At 38.3% G+C, this 17,899-nt stretch overlaps 1 protein-coding gene across 4 annotated transcripts in view; it reads left to right on the forward strand.

The window, feature by feature from the left end:
- srrm4 (serine/arginine repetitive matrix 4) overlaps positions 1-17,899 on the forward strand; it is a 64,128-nt gene that overhangs the window by 24,376 nt on the left and 21,853 nt on the right. For all 4 annotated transcript variants that reach the window (XM_026186072.2, XM_080309419.1, XM_026186074.2 and 1 more), the window contains one exon: positions 10,928-11,050. In XM_026186072.2, coding sequence (XP_026041857.1) covers positions 10,928-11,050 — 123 coding nt within the window. The remainder of the gene's footprint in view (positions 1-10,927; positions 11,051-17,899) is intronic.

The following is a 17,899-nucleotide window of genomic DNA, read 5'->3' on the forward strand; positions in this document are numbered from 1 at the left end:
TCTTCTCAAACGTGGTCATAAGCTGGGCTTCATGAATTATTTATATGGCTATTTTGCATTGTAAAAGCATTCAGAGCTGAAGGTGAAGAAATACAGAGAGACGGTAATCAAAAGCAATGGAACATGTTTGTCTACTCTCAACCCATTTTCTAATTACTAGCATAGATCGAGATCTTGTCAGGGGTTTTCCCACTCTTCTTTCCACACCCAGGTGTCAACTGTCCCATTGAGTTTCATCTTGTCATGATGGCTGCATACCTCATACGCCTCTGACTCGAATTAGTTTGGAAAGCCAGCAGCTCATTAAGGCAGAAGTAGGGGAGGGACTGAAATACCAAATTCTAGGGTCATAATTTGTTTGCTCATTGAGGTCTGTGCATGCAGACAGGTGTGCAGAGAAACTATTAAGTTAATGCTAAGAATTATTCCCATGGAGCAACTACAAGGAAATGTGATGGTGGATAATTGGAGACTCAAGTGGGGAAAGGCGGCTCAGAAGGTCCTTAACGCAGACAGCTATGGCTGCTGGTCTGTCAAATCGGGTTTTAAATTAGCTTTAGTGTCATGGAAATAGTTATTTATGGTTTCCTTTTCTGCTGCTGGTAAATTTTACTTGTGTAATTGGCTGATAAAGTTTGAGCCAGGTGGTAGTTTTATTTTCTACTCCACTCTCTTAATTAACTGGGAAAAATGTGCTCTCACAAATGTGCTCTCACAGAAACACAGTTCCATCTCTCTGGCCTACATTGAAAAATGGAGCAACAGAGATGTCCAATCCCCAAAACATCTGTCAGCTGCCTGTTTGACTGGTGAAATTAGACTTTGTTGGCAAAATGAGTTCCTTTTCACAACAGGACAGTTTCCATCATCCAACTTTTCTAAAAGATTCAACTTCTTTGTCTTGTTCTTTGGTCGAACTCAGGAACGCCGCCTGTCAGTCATCCAGAGGCTCAGTATTCAGCAGCTTCCTCCATCTCTGGTGACATGGTTGTGCTAATTAAACATGGGATTCACAATGATTCTTCCTCAGTGCTCTCCACGTACATTAGCATCTGCAGAAGGCTCTTCAGTAATCTCCTTCACACAGGAAGAAGTGCAATGAGGAAGTGGAGCTCACAAGCTGCTAATTAAACCAAACTATGCCTACTTCCCTCTCTCCGCCTTTGCACAACGAACCCTCTAATCACTTCTAACTCAATTTAGAAGCAAGTAATTGATGCACACGTGATGATGCGTGAAAGATGAGAAACACTACCAGTTTAGATGTTAACAATATTTGCAGTGAGGACCGACCATCTGATTCTGGAGCTATTCTACTGCTAAAATTCTACTGCCTCTAAAGTATGTAAAGTATTGTTGCGTTTGGCCATGTCGGAAGCAAAATGTTGGCATTCGTGGACAGTTATGGGCTAATCAGTTGGATTTATCTATTTGCTGTTGAGCAGTTTTTATTGCCTGTGTTAAAATGTTTTGCTATTGGAAGTCAACTGCTGCCAATTACCCCATTGGCTTTGTCTCCATGCACCATACTGCCATAAATGTAGCCTTTCATTCTCTGACATTCAACAAGAATTAAATGTATAGCAGCAGCAGTAGCAGCAGCAGGGAATGGTGCCATCATTTTGGAACCTCGAGGTGTAGCTTCCAATTTAGAATTGCTGCAGCTATATTTCACATGTCACTTTCCAATTAGACATTTTATGCTGAAATCATACACTCTGAGCAGTCACAGCATGTCATATTAAGATGTTATCCAATTGTTAAGATACCCCAGTATGCCTTCCTACAAGTTCTCCTCTCTTCTCCGTCTGTAGTGGCTCCGATAATGAACCACAGCTCCAGCAGCTCTTGTGAATCTGAGCGCTAATACTGTGCTTTGATTTGATTTTTAGCCCTACTGAGAGAGGGCAAATAGAAAGAGCTGCAAATGAAATGCAGTAGGTTTACCCAAGTCAAGTAAAGCCCTTAGGCTTTAATTTACTGGCTAAAAACATGAATTTATTTTCCAAAAGGGTTCCTCCTCCAGTTGATGTTCCAGTTTTCATTTACATATCTCTGGAGAGGAACATCCAGAGATATTTTAATTTCAATGAGCTGGTCTTTGGTAGCTTTAGCTTCAGGGACAGCATGGTATGATTTTACAGATACCCTGATATTTGAAAGTAAAATGTTCTGTCTTATGTTCTAAATTGTTACCTTTTCAAACTAAGCATTATTTCATTTTTGTTTACATTTAATTTCATTTGGTCTTTTTTTATTTGTTTGGCTACTTTATTAAGCAAGTCTATGAAAATATGTTTTTCAGTTTTCTCTTAAAGATGAAATACACTGTCAGATGCAAAATAAGCAAAGTTTGAGGGAAAGACATTGGTTTATTTGCTTTATCACCAGTATTTGGTTGTGGTTTGATGACTGACTTGACTGATATTTATAGTGAAGAGTAACTCTGTGCCTTGCAGTATTTACTGTCAACTTACTTACTTTACTCAACATCCTGTAACTTTAACTTGGGAAGATTTTTTTTTCCAATTCAATAAGGCTTTTAAAAAAAGAGAAAAAATGACACTGGTGGATTGAGCTCCCCACGCCATGGTCCTAATGAGCAGTCATGTTATCACAGAATGCCGAGGTCAGAGTTCAGTTTTCCTTCTGCATTGACCTCACATGCCAAGAGATTCAGCTGATCTCTTTAAACCAGGCCCCATTAATTATAAGAAATGCCAACATGCCTCTTTACATGTTGTAAAGGCTAAATTTTATAGGAATTGCTAGTCAATAAGGACCATGACTACTTTGTATGGGCAATGGTAATGGAGTTGCCCCAACGTTATTATAAGCTGACATTTGATTGCTTTTCTAAACCTCTTTCCTGCTAGGTTGTAGCTGCCAGTTGTCGAGATTGTCATGAGCTATAATGATTGCTTTGGGCACATAACACCACTCAGGTTCTACACAACCTCGCTCATACCGACATTATAATTGTGCATACACAATTTCTATTAAAATTTCTGACATATTCAGAGATTTCTAATCAACCTAAGTAACCTTTGCTTGGAGTTACAGTTCTTAGGTAAACATTTCTCTGGCCGGAGGCGGGGGTCTGAGCCAATCGACTCATTTGTTCTGTTTGAAAGTGATTGCTGCCGAGTGGAGACTGCTTTAATTTGATTGATGTGTGGTTCACCAAGCGGTGGATTTGGTTGTAATTACTCTTTGTGCTCACCGTGATAAGGAAATTAATCAAGCCATTATGTTGCTCCCATTTTATCATCAGGACACAATAATTGAATAAAACAACCTCACTTGTCTTCAAAGTCACTCTGGCACGCATGGTACTCACCCGCTGCAAGGGTAAAGGCCTCGCTATTCTTGATTGGCTGATAGTGAGGCAAAGATGATGAGTGTATTTCATATTCACAAATGATGTAGACATTTTAATTGGACTAATCAGAATCAGTTCTTTTAATTTAACTACAAAGCCATGTTGCGAACTTTGCATAGTCCATGCAACTAAATGATCCCATTTGTTTTGAGCAAAAATCAGGGAGTGCATGGACCATGGTAGAAAAAAAAAAGTACTTGTACCGAAAATATCAGCGGGTAACATTAAGTAAATATGCATTAACAATAAGATCATGTTTCAGTGGCATACAACTTAATGGCATTTAATGTATTTGTTATACCGATGCACAAGTAACATTCCCTCTTTTTACTTTTTACTTTCTGTGTCCTCCTCTCATTCCATGACTACTGTTCTGCTGGTGTTCAGTGTTACATTCATAGCTCAAGAAACTTCTATGTATTATGCATTACATTTCTTAAAAGTACTGCAGTATGTTACTTAATTACTTGTTGGAATAAAATAATTCATTACAATGAATTATGATGAAATTGACCTTACACTTATTATCATGTAATTACCAGGTAACAATATAAACCTATATGCTACTGTCCCACATATCAACACAACAACACCTAATGGTTGTGTGCAAGCATTGCGTTAGCATGCTGTCTGTGCAGAGGGTTGCAAAAAGCCAAAGTTGTGTTAGCAGAACAAAGCAATTGTTTCTGTCCTGGAAGTAATTTAGTATAGTGAAATGTAACATTACTGCGTTACTGAAAAATGCAATCTGATTACAGTAACATATTACTTTGTAACTTACTTTGTAATGTCTTGTACCCAGCACTGCTGGTGTCACTCACTGGTTAGTTTTAGGCACCAAAAACTACTTGGTTGGGTTTGGGGAAAGACTGTGGTTTGGTTTAAAACATGCCTCTTCAGCCTGGTGAGTGAAAAATATCACTTAGTGCATTTAAATGTGATGGCCTGAGTTCAGTTGGAGTCCAGGTATCTTTGGGAAAGAGAATTCTTAAATTTATTGTGAAACACTGACTAATTTAACCTCTTTTGACTTTAGAGGTTTACAGGGAAATCTATCTTTTATAAAAGCCACTGGTTTCATCTTCTGTGATGCAGTTTTTATGCTCATCAGGTGCTTTTGACTAAAAAAATATGATAATTCTAAATACCAGTGCATAAAAACAGTTTACAAGTTGCTTAAATGAATTACTTTTTAATGCACTCTGTAGGAAGCTTTTCAATAATAAAAAACGTGTATTTGTAGATAAATCATGGTCCTTAAAATTAAAAAGAAAAGAGAAAACTTACTCTCATCATTACATGATAGCAGCCTAAGGTGCTGTCAAAGCTTTATGCTGAAATTTAATGTTAGACTTGGAGCAAACTAGCAAAGACGGAAAATTGCCTGGAGCCACTGATACCTCATAGCTGGGGCTTACATCTTTGATATTCACTTCTATCATTCTGCCTTCCCTTCATGCGTAGTATGGAAGAAGAGGCGGCCAATTTAGGGCTGATCTCAATCCCCCAAAAGGATTTGCATCCAAAGCTGCAATTTAGCTGGTAGGAGAAATGTCACCAAAAATCTATTACCCATCTGCGCACATTTAGGAGAAAAATTGCCTCCCCTGTGGAGTGAAAACATTAGGTGATTTTGGTAGCTGAAAGAAATGAAACCACATTTTAACGTGGGCTGACATGTTTTAGAGAGCATGCTTTCACAATAGAGGCCATGGAAACTGGACTGTCACAGCAACATATGGGGGTTATTTCACTTTGCAAAATATATGCTCATATTTAGAAGCTCATTTAAATCAGTACTTCATAATTTTATGCCATTTCCTGATTGTGAAACTTCTAGTGCTCAAACCAGCAACTTTCTGCAGTGTTAATGAAGTGGTTGGGGCTCATGTGGCTAATTGTTTGTAACTAGTTAATTGCAGGCCTGTTTGTGTGTTTCTTCAGCTGAATGATTGCCTCAAAAATCTCTTGACATTTAATCTATAACACTTGACCTAAAAGTATCCACTTTAACTTTTCATTGAACAGTTTTAGCAGGTCGTGTGTGCCTTAAGACTTAACCACGTGAGAGATGTGTTTCATTCACTTTGTGGGGATTTAATTGCTCGCTTCTGTCCTTTGGATGGTGATAAAGTTGCTCTCCACTTGAGTCTAAAACATAGATAAACACTCTCAGTATAAATTAAAGCAAAGTGACTTGGGACCACAGTGTTGGGATTTTAATTGTGGTAGTAGATCACCTCTTTCTCTAGTAATTATCTCAACTATCATCACTCCTGTAATAATGATAATCAATTGCTCCCAGTCACTGTGACAGGGATAATGAAAAGTTTATTAGCTACCCTGAATCTCACATGAGTAGTTGGAAACTCTTAAATCATTTACGGAAACAGAAAAAATAAAAGCATCACTTCTGCACTGTTGTCAGTCTTTTTCTGATTCTTTTTCTCAGGGTGAAGGTCACACAAGTCCTCCCTCATTCTTTGTTATCTTTTACACTTTTCTTGACATGTCTATAAGCTAGTGAGTTAGAGGGGAAACCCTCCACTCTGAATAATCAGGGTATTTGGGCTGTTGGACTAAGGGCTACTTCACTGTATAGGGAGGGATTGTTTATACCAATACATGTGCTGCTGAAGTAAAGATTTTTTATGAGCACTTTACTTGGTGTTAACAATTAACTTGATGGGGGGAAATGCTTAACAGTAATCTTCTTCAGCCTTAAATCCTCTTCCTTTGTGTCACAAAGTGACATATCAACCATCGAGCGCCAGATGTTGTTTTCCTGTTGTTGCTTTAGCATTAGCAGTATTGATCTTTCCACGTATCCCTTAACTTGCTTGTCGCAGTTTGTTATTCACTTGCTCCATTAGACATGAGTCTTCTTGGCTCACTCACTCAGCAAGACGGTGCACCTGTGAGGATGGCATGGCAACCAAAATGAGAGGAAAGTCAGCCAATATGGATTTTTGAATGCTGGATCCTAGATTGTATTAAGGTTCCATACTGGTACTGGTTTGTTGCTGCTTGTTGCTGCTTAAGACAAAATATAGTTATGAAATTTGTCATATGGGGATATTAAAAAAGGCTAACTATCTGCTTGCAGGAGTAAAAGCAAATAGTTGAACTATTCCTGTAAAACTGTTAATATCTCCCCAGTTAGCAAGAGCTCATAATGAAGCGCACCTTCTTCGTTTGCTCTTTTTTTGTAAATTCAAAAGTACACATGGATACTACTTGTACAATATACTTGCAAATATGTGTAATTAAAGGTTAATTACGCTAGCAGCAGAGGCTGTCAGGGTACAATCATTTATGCTGATAGACCATAACACAGCAGCGAGGGAGTGCATTTATCTGTTTGTGCTTTCAGGAGATCACAGAATAGAAAATGCACAAATTCCCCTTGGGTGTCTCTTAGCGCTATCTTGTAAGATCTCATTCTGTCACAGTGGGGTATCTATACACATAAGGTTTAGAAGGAAAAGGTTGCATTCAAGTGATGTGTGTTTTGTTGTGTCCCCAAAGAAGCTCTAAACTGACACGGCTCTGAGCGCTCTGAAGCTGCCACAGAAGCTTTGCTGAATTGTCAAGCAGCAGTTTTAATCACACGCGTTGAGTAAAAACTTGATTTGAAATAGCAGAGTTCGGATGAAAACACGAAAACATCTAGCAGAATTTAATTGCGTCAGCCGAGAATGCGATCTGTATTAATCGTCAGAGAGACGTTTGACACATTTGAAATGCAAACATCAGAGCTGTGCAGCGGTGTTTTGCAGGTGCATGGGTTTAATGGTTGGCTGCATGCTTCTCGCACACCTGTACAGTGTCAGCCGATGTTATGAGTTTGAGACCCCCAACTGTGCGCTGGCGGTGTGTAAAGCAGCTGGCAGATTACTGTCTAGCTCCTGGCAGACATTGTAGCAGTTTATCTCAATTTTACATCGTAAATGGGGTGTGGACAATGAAACTGTACACAAACTATGACGATCCTTCTGTGACTCTAGCTGTCTGTGATGTTTTATGATTATCTCAGCACACAGCTGAAAGTAGAAGTAGGAAAACTTGCCAAAAGATTTTACTCTATGGGAAACTTATAATCTACGCCGCAAATAACAATTCTCCTCACACATTTAGTTGAACTCATCTTACAGTGTTGGTCTTCTCACCACAGTGTTTTCATTCACCATGCTGCCTTCTGTGAACATATTTTGTCACATTCGCCTGGGACCTTTTTATGAGTTGATGAGGATCAAAAAGCAGATGATATCCCAAAATAAAGCAGCATACTTATATTTTGAATTATAATTATATGATATGATATCAGACCACCCATCTCTAACTGAAAGTTAAACAGATGGAATGATGTCCTCTGTTAAAACCATACAGGTCCTGCTTTAGGGAGGAGCCCGTCTTTCCCTGCCCTGCACCATCATGGCATTAGATATTTTAATATTAATACAGAAATTTGATAATAATTTATTTCAGCCAATTACCTCTTGCTTGATATGTTGATATAGCTACTTCTGCATCTGTTGACCACACACAGTCCCCCATTCAAATTTGGAATTGTGCACAGGGGGAAATCACAGCCACTGGGCCTTAAAAAAAAAGCACTGTCATCTTGTTTGCAGCATGTTTTTGTGTACCATCTGTCCGTGTCAGCATCAGTGGTGAACGATGGAGCAAGGGAGCCTCACGTTGAGAGGAGATAGACTCTCCCTCTGTGACAAAGACTGGAACAAGAGTTGATCACAGCATGGTCACTTCTCGCTCCCTCCCGAAACACAGCCAAAGGAGATGTTCTGCAGCACACACGTTCAACTTGACGCACATAATAAAAGAAAGAGTTCAAAAAGTCAAAAAGTGGGATGCTACCCTCACTTTGAATTTTATCAGCCCGCTAAGTCTGTTGTGATCCCTCCTGCAGATATGGCTCGTTGGCACTGTACCAGGCTATAATGTGTAATAAACAGAAAGTTACCCAAATTGTAGGGACCAACTCTGTGTTTTACATTGTTAAAGGGTATTCTTTATGCTTAGCTGAGTAGTTATGGTGACTAAGCCATTATCAGGTTGTTTTAGTACATAAAATGACCTAAACGACAAGAAACAGCCCCCCCAAAAAAGTCTGAAACTTAAGTTTTCTGGGTGAAAATTGAGCTTCTCCTGTGATTCTTTCACCTATTTTTATGGTAAACAGATCCCCAGTTAATGTAATACTTTGTCACCAAGCACCTTAACTTAAGATGCACAGTATTTCTTTTGATTTGCTTTTTGTAGTTTTGGTACTTGGAAGTCTCCCTTTAAATACTTTCAACTGATGTCTGGTTATAAATTAGAATAAAGGACTTCATGTGAACATGGAAAAGAGAATAAGCACAAGGTTTGGTTTGACAGATACAAGCAGCTTGCAATAAATCCAGGTGCTTATTGTAAAATTCTAGCCATAAATTGCAGGGCCAGATCAAGGGAACGTGCATTTGTGATAGCAAAATTGATTTCATTTAAAAGTCATCAACTGCTGCTTTTAGAGTGACAGCAAATAACAAAGAAGCCAAAATGGGGCCAGTAAAAGAAAATTGCTCTTTGTTCAGGGACATAAAGTGGAGAGTTCAACAGGGCAGAGCAGTTTTCAGCTCGTGCTTGTATCTAAAGCGAATTGTGTATATTGTTAAAATACTTACAGATAGCAACATAGTTACATATAATACAGCACTATCAGGATACATTGCTCACAAAAACAGTGGAGTTATGATACAGTGATTCAGTGCGTGTGTGTGTGTATGTGTGTGTCTGTAATGACTGGCCTTTTGAGACCAATGGTGTTTTTGTACATTTTTGTAATGATCTTTTGGGAAAGTTAGCATCCACTACTTGACTCTTTTGTATTTTATAAGGATTCATAATAGGTTTTTTTTTTCCCCTTTTCTTCATTATAATCACCAGATTAAGATGAACGGCCATCATTCAGTTGATATTATGTGTTTTGATTCTGGTTGGGATATTTTGCAAGTGGATACAAATTGTATGGAAAACACATGACTCATAAATCATTTCTACTCTGCGTTTGTATTTTATACTGAAAATCAGTTAATGAACTGTTACTGAAGTTGTTTCACCGCTGACATTTCCCTTTGCTACATGAGTGAATAACAGCTTATGCTGTTTATAATGTCGGCTTGTGGTATGTAGAAAACGCTGCATCTTTTGTGCTTGTTTTTGTTTGATCAATAGACCAAAACTAAAAAAAAAAATCAGTTTAGAAAACAATGTCTCAACAAAATCTATTAGTTGCTGTGTTATAGCAACAAATCATACATCTTTGAGTATGAGTTTGAGTTTTGTGTAGAATTGTAGATGTTTTGAGTCTTAGCATCCATATCAGAATATAATACAGGCCCCCATTAAGAAATGCTGAGATTACGATGGCATGTTATTCTTTACTTTACTATTTTTTTCTTCAGTGAAATTCAGTGTATTTGATTAGGCATCCTTAATACCAGGCAACAGTGTGGTCTGACATTTATTCAGCTCTACATCAGCAAGGAGAAAATTAGCCAAATCACCAGGTTATTTAAAGGTTCCTTTCCATCAGCCTTCCTTATCAGACTAATCATCCTTCCGGTGGTTGTCTTTATCTCCCCTATCACCTTTCACACACTTGGTCATGTTGCAGCACCCAGTCTGCCATTTTACATTATTAGTTCCCTGTCAGGGGCACTCCCTCTAATGCTGAGAGGCTAAGGAGAATGAAGGTGAGGAAGATAGAAAGCGACGGGCCCTGCCTGCTCGTCGCTGGGGGAAGAGGAGGAGGCGGCGTTGACGTCCTAATCTCTGGCTCTGATTATCTTCTCATTACAATCAGACGGGAGCCACTCGACGAAGAGGAGAATGTGTAATTACGCTCAAATCTCCCATGACTAAAACAGAGAATAATAAGCAGGGCTAGAACTGTGTGCTCACATCAAATCATTCAGTTTATTTAATCATTCATTCTATGCCGTATTTCACTGTAGATGAAAAGTGGTTGAATTACCCGAACACCTGACTTATGGAAAAATTATTTGGGAGCCAGAAATAATTTTCCTCACTTTTGAAAAAAAAAAAACCCAAAACAAAACAGAAAATCTGAGTGTCTGGTTTGATTTTGCATTTACGTCTTATTAAATATATCTAGGTCATAGATAAGGACAAAACTTTAAGAACTGTTCCAGCACAAGGCAGAAAGCACCATTTCACAAAATGGCAGGCCAGCTGAGGCATGTAAATAACTGTATTTCAATTGACACATTGATTTGAATGGTAAATGGCTGACCTCCAATTTTCCTAGAGAGTGGCTGGAGGAAAGAAATGGAGGGGAATAAAACACATACCCAGTCGACCAAAGGGAATAAGGCTAACCAAGCATGTTAAATGCCCCCTCACTATTGTGCGATGGAAGCATTAGCTGTGTGGACAACTGCAAAAATCACTTGAAGTTCTCACTGAAGGCTCGAGAGCAAAAACTGAATCTTATTTGTCCTTTTTTCTCTTCCCCCACAGCTCAGAAACTACAACCTGCCAGCAGCTCAAGCCTGATGAGAGGAAAGCTGTGGACACAAGGGACAGATATGGCTGCATCAAAGGAAACAGACGCAAACACCGCAGCCATCGCAGGGCCAGGAGGTGAGTTAGCCTTTGTGTTTTCACACATGCCAAGTAGCAATCCTTCAAAATCATCAGGAGGGTTTTCTGAACTAAAAGAAAACAAGTGCTTGTGAAGAGATGAGAAGGTTGAGAAAAGAATGGGCTTTAAACATGTACGATTGTTGATCAGTTGAGTTTTGTGATTAAAGTTTGTTTTGGTTGCGTCTGTAGATGATAAAGCCTTTTTAACAGCAAAACCAACACACCTTCAGGGCCTGATTCTCAACAAGAAACCCAAGCTAATCTCTATATTCCGGTGCAGGAAAAGCAAACACTCTTATCGGGGTAGGAAATACAAATGGTGTAAGGAATTCCACGCTGTGTCATTCAGATGCAAGAGTCTTCTTCACATGCAGAGAAGAACAGTTTTTAGGCTTTTTATTCAGAGTTGGAGAAATCAATCCAGGCAGAGTTGGTTCTTTCTTTCTTTTTTTCTTTTTTTGGAAAGAAACCTTTTTAATTAATCTGACACCTTCAAAGCCGTTGCAGTTACACAGCAGGGAAGCAGGCAGTGATATGTAAAACATGACTCAAGCAGCATCTGAAGTGTAAGAGCGGATCATAAACATGAATCTCTTCTCTTTGGATGAACTTTACCCGGCGGCTGCTTCTCTTTGTTTTTGAATTTAACAGCAAGCGCAGAGAACACGCTGGCATGCAGGCTTCTGATAATCATTTTTCTGGTTTATGCGTGCAAGAAAAGACATCTGATAGAAGAAAGCACGGTGAGAGAGATTTATAGCATTATTATCTTTGGAACTGGGGCTTTTCTGTGAGACACCCTTCTCACCAGCAGCTCCAAGTTACAGCGTTTTAAAATTTAAATACTAAGAAATCAGAGTAGTTCTCAGTGTGCTGAGTGTACATAGTGCACATAGAACGTACACTAAAGCTCTACCATTGCTGAACCACAGTCTTTTCATCATTTGGTTTGGTAAACCTCTTAAATGATGACTTTACCCTTTCTTATACAGCAGCTCTGCAGCGTATCCATTTCATCAGACAGTAGCAGAGATGATCTTGACTTCATGCAGGGATCTTATTGTGAAACTGTAGGTCTTACTATATGAGGTTTAGAGCAATAAAATGAATGCATTTTCAGTGTCAAATCTTGCACAACACGGCTGCATTCAGACCAAAAAGCACAGCAATGCTAGAAGCTGCAGGAGGTTAGAGAGAATACTGCTACAAGTTCTAGCTGAGACGATGAAAGGAAGTCCACTTTGAGTAAAGCATCCATTAATTTTAATGAGATACTAAACTAAGTCAAACTCTCAAAACCTCATGCTATATCAAAAAAATAAAGAAATGAATTTTAAAAATTGTATCACCAGTAAAGTACTGTAAGATTACAGCTAAAGGTGATTAAAAACACGTTTGCTAGAGGCCATAATGAACAAGCCAGACCTCTCAGCTGTTTTGGCACAAGCCTGGTTCCTGTTCCCGTATTGAAAAATAAACAGGATTAATCATCACTCAGTTTTTATGCAGCACATATGTGGAACGAACTCCAAGAAAACCAGAGCTCTGTTTGTAATCAAGGAGACGATGTATTTATAGCATATCTACTCTACTGTCCTTTAAGCTGCCCAGTGTTAGATTTGATTTTATTCTTTCATACTTACTTATCTGTGTTTTTGCTGTTTGTTATGTCGCCCTTATATTTCACATAAATGAATTTTGTGTCCAGTGTGAGGACTCTGTACTTGTTTAAGGTTTGAAGTAAATCTACCTTGTAAAGACTGCAACAATGTGTCCACACATTGTTAATTTGGACTATGTATGTGATTGATAATACAGTGGCATGCAAGATGACATGGCATTGCTGCTGCTTTCTAAAATGCATAACTGCAGGAATTTATTTTGCTTAATGTTACTTAGCAACAAATTCTTAGGTTTGTTTATCTATAATATCCACTCTTTTGCTTACATTTGATGTCTCCTGGCAAATCTTGTGGAGCCATAGATACATAGACATACATAGATCCATAGTGCATATATCACTGCCGATTTGGTTCTATCATAACACACAATGTTTGGCAACACCGAAATCTTTTACCTAACCTTAATCAAACAATTTTACTTTCTAAATCGAAGCACAAATCATGCTTGGAGGCTAACCCTGATCTCTGGGGTCAAAGACTATTGTTTTGTATTTCCAAAACCAACTTCTGCCACCAATATTTGAAATCCTATTCAGTAAATTCATGAACTGTTTCTCTCATTCAAAACAGTAAAAATAATTATGTTTGTTTTCTGATTTCTCCTCAAGATCTATTTTGCAATGATTTGTATTAGACGTATATAGACGTGGACTGTGAACGACACCTTTGCAAATACTAGGAATATTGGAATTAAAGATTCATTCACAGAATCATTAACAGAAATATACTAAGATACCAAAGCAAGTTCAGTGCACCTTGGCATTGTGTGAGCTCTGGGACACTGTTCTTCCACAGGATATTTCCTCATATGGGTGTACGGCTCTTCCTTCATTCCTCCTCCTCTTATCATGTGACAAGTATATAAAACATCTAGAGTTGATTCCAAGTCTTGAGTTTACATTTGGTATCTGGTCTTTGTAATTCTCAGTATGAGGTCCAGAGAGATGTTGATGCACATGAAGGATGTCATTATTGGAAAATTCCAAATAATGCTAGAAGAGAGATAAGGAAAACTTTAAGAGTGGCAAAATCAACAATCTGATGCAAAGGAAAATTCACTGGCCAGCTCAGCAACACCAAAGAAAGACATGAAAGATGACAGACTTCAACTAAAGTGACTGGTCAAAGAATTCATTCCTCTATAAGTTAAGAAAAATCCCTTCAGAATGTTTATCCGAGTCGAGAACAGTCTCAAGGAGGTAGTTGTATCATGATCAAAGTCTAGACCATGACAGCTATGAAAAAATATCTTTGAATAGATGAAATTCTTAGAACAATGATCAGAAGAAAAAAAGTATAGAGAGGTAATAGTTCATGATCAGAAGCAAACAAGCAGTTAAACATGGTGGAGGCAACACTGTGGCATAGGGCATGTATGGCTGCCAGTGGAGCTGGGTCACTGGTGTTTTTCGAAGATGTGGCTACTGAAGTAGCAGGGTGATCTCTGAAGAGTACAGAGTTCTGCTTACTGCTCAGATTCAGCCAAATGTAACAAAACTGATCAGATGACACTTCACATAGCAAATGGAAAATGACCCAAAGTATACTGCAAAATCAACCCAAGAGTTTTCCAAGGCAAAGAATTGGATATTCTTCAGTGACCTAGACAGTCATCTGATCTCAACCCAGCAGAGCTGCTTTTCAGTTACTGAAGACAAAACAGAAGGAAGGGAGACCCTGAAATGAGCAGCAACTGAGGGCGGCTGCAGTAAAGGCCTTGATACTTGATACTTTCTTCAATTTGAAATTCACTGTAGAGCCATTACAATTAATAAATCAAAAACCTGCAGCATTGCTGTGTATGTAGAGATTGTACTTCATAAAGGTCAAGCTGGTAAATTCTATCAAATTATATTTATATTAAAAGACAAAAAACAAGGAAGAGAAACCCATGCACGCTGTTTTGACCGCAAGGTCAACTAAAAAGAGGAAACATAACATACCATAAAGCCTTAAAAACACACAAAAAAGCTATGTGATTACATGATATATCCTCCACAAGCCATCAAGGTTAGATGCATGTGTTTTTTCATTGCCTTTTATTAAAATGGCTAACGAGCTAGATCCATTTCCAAATACTTTGTCTCACAAAGCATTGCCTGAGAAAAATCTCTTTTGTTGAGAAGGACATTTGTTCTGTGGATTGTTATCTTGCTAATTGGCCTGCAGCAATTTGGCAGAGAAAAAAAAGTTAATTATAACATGAGGCCATAAGCCGCTGACACTGGATTCCATCTAGAAATAGTAAGTTGATGTAATGAGTAGGTTTTTGAGAGTAGTTGTTGTCAAATAACAAAAAGAGCAAAATGCAGAAGTAAACTATTTAGATTTATTTCCAGTGAATTGGGTATCGAATGAAAACAGTCTGAACTTCACTTGAAACATAGAAGTGTGTCTGGTTACAGCTGAAATAAACGTACTTCAGTGCTTCATGGGAGAGAGACATGTTTTGTTCTTTATAATAATATAGGTAATGACATCTTAGATGTAGTCACATACATGTATGGTCTTCATGCATAATCATGGCTCAGATTAAAACATCAATTCTTTAAAAAAAAAAAAGTTGAATTGAATATATTTTCATCAAAAGTTCCCCAAAAGCTCCCTTTCATACACCATTGTTTCACAAAATCACCACTCCTAGTGCAGCTGGCAATTGACTGCTTTCTCATTCTCCTTTTCATTCTCTCAACTTCATCAAAAGAAAGTGTTTCTGCTGGCAAGAAGAAATGCAAATGCTTGTCTTGTGCTCTCTTTCTACAAGGCCAGAATGGTAGAGGTGTTAATGAGTGACAAAGCGTTCTCATTACCAGGAGAGGGTACTTGGGCTTGGACTGTCTAATCAGCCCTAATGCATTTCAGTTCCTAATGCTCCCAAACTGCCGACTACTCCAAGCAGGGCCATTTATTATAGCAGGACACTCTTCTGCATCCGATGAAACAGGCACATACTCTCCAGAGCTCTGTGGTCGTATATATCAAGGGGGAGTGCAGTTTGTCACTGTCTGGATCAGTCCTGATCACACTCAACTATGTGCATGACCTCTGTTTGTGTAACAGGGAGGTACATTAAATTGGACACATAAATGGCAACAATTACCCTCCTGTAAGCATAAAAATGATTCCAAATATATCGTACATAGTTGCATCTGCAGGCATTTTGATAGCTTAAGTCAAATGCTGAGCAATGAAAATAACACCTGAATATTAGTAACATTATTCAATTATTTTTTTTTTAAAGGTTTCTCTTTTTAATGACAAGTTTCATTCACTTTGAAATATGTGTGTGAATATATATATATATATATATATATATGCACACACACTCACACACACACACACACATATGCACATTCACATTCAAAGTGGGAGGCTCACACTTTGCACTGACACTTATGCAATTAAATTTATACTGTAGAGAATTGGAAACCTTGATCACGACAATTAGGGTTTTTTTCCTTCTTTTATATTGTTCCATAGCTGCTATGTACTTCTATTACATTAGAGAATCAAGTGCAACTTATTGTTGCTCTTGTACAGTAAAGGTAATTTGCATAATCCTTAAGCTTTATTTCAAATCCCCCATGTCTTTATGTCACTCTTAAGACATGCCAGATGTTTTCCAAGGTTTAATTCTCAATTATCAGTGTCTTTTTACATCACCGTTGTTTGTGGACAAGTGAACAATGCATTAAATGCCTTAACTCAAAAATAGCACTGTGCGTGTCTATTAAAGCCTTTGTTAATGGCTGTTTTATTTGGCAAAAGATTGAAACAACTGGAGCATTTGAACATGCAGGGCTAATGTTAGGCAGAAAAACACACATATATATGCTTCAAATGCAGCTTCGGTTTTCACAAATATTCAGTAACTTTTACAATTAATCTTTTAGTCCGTAAGCTACTTGCTCCCTTGCCACAGCAAGTATTTCCACATGTTTGATTTGGCTCCTGTTCCTTTCCTAATGCATCCCCAAAGGGAATTTGTGTCTCTGACTTGGCAAACAAAAGGTCACATTTGCTTGCCAAGCAAATGTGTTAACCACTACACCACTTAGTCTGTAAATTTCCAGAAAATATCCACAAGTTTATACCCATTATGATAACTACTTTTTTTTGTTGTTCTGTATCACCCAGATATGGTCAGTCATTCTCTCATGTATTTCCTTGCTATGAATTTCAGTCTCTTCTGCACTTGAAAGGCCCATTCAGGGGGGCTGTGGTGCTTCAAAAGACCTTCATCTTCTTTTCCACATCAGTCATTTTAAAAGAGTAATGAAGTGGACCACTGGACAGCAACCAAGCTGGTCAGCAGATGGAATACGACCATTTTCTTTCCAGTATAGTGATGAATTCACACTTCAAGAGAAGAAAGGATGGATAACAAGAATATCTCACACTATAATGAGAATGTGGCTATACGCAGAACAATGTGTGCAGAAATAAAGGATCCATGAGCTACATGGAGAGATTCCAACACATTCTCACAGTCACCTGCATTTTTGGCACCATTACAGAGCGGTGGCCAGGGTAAAATATCTGTCTTTAAATTATTTGGAAACCAAAACTGAGTGTACCTCATTGCTTCTTCAAGATGTATATCGCTAGATGCCTCTGTGCAGGGACTGGAGATGAAATTTACCTTTCGGCTATGGTACATTAAAGTATTATGCTTTATCCCTGTTAAATTCAGAAATAAATTATCATCTCCCAATCGAAATCATAAAATTGCTCAGCAGGCCCTGCAGCTCAAAAAGTGAAGGTCTGTATTTTAAGTTCAAGATCAAATCTGTGATCCTCCCTCTGAGTAAAGTATAGTGACGTTCGCTGGCATGTTATTTGTTTTATGTCTATACCAGTTTGGAAAGGATTTTTCATCCTTTTGTCACGAGATTATCTCGTATGGGACATTTGGATCACAGATAATCTTGCTTATGATTGTTGTGAGAGAGAATCAGGATGCATTTATGTGCAGTTATGTGCTGCCAGTGATGAGTCATGTGGATTATTTTACCCCACCCATTCTGTCATGGTTATTTATCTGTAAATACTTTTAGGGAGGAAAGCAATACAGCAAATTCCCAAAGAATATATCAATCAGTTTCCAAAAAAAAGAAGAAAAAAAAGACTTTGACGCTGTGAATAAAATCACAATCCAATGATC

Source organism: Astatotilapia calliptera, chromosome 12 (genome assembly GCF_964374335.1).
Source record: "Astatotilapia calliptera chromosome 12, fAstCal68.1, whole genome shotgun sequence".
Classification (NCBI taxonomy): domain Eukaryota; kingdom Metazoa; phylum Chordata; class Actinopteri; order Cichliformes; family Cichlidae; genus Astatotilapia; species Astatotilapia calliptera.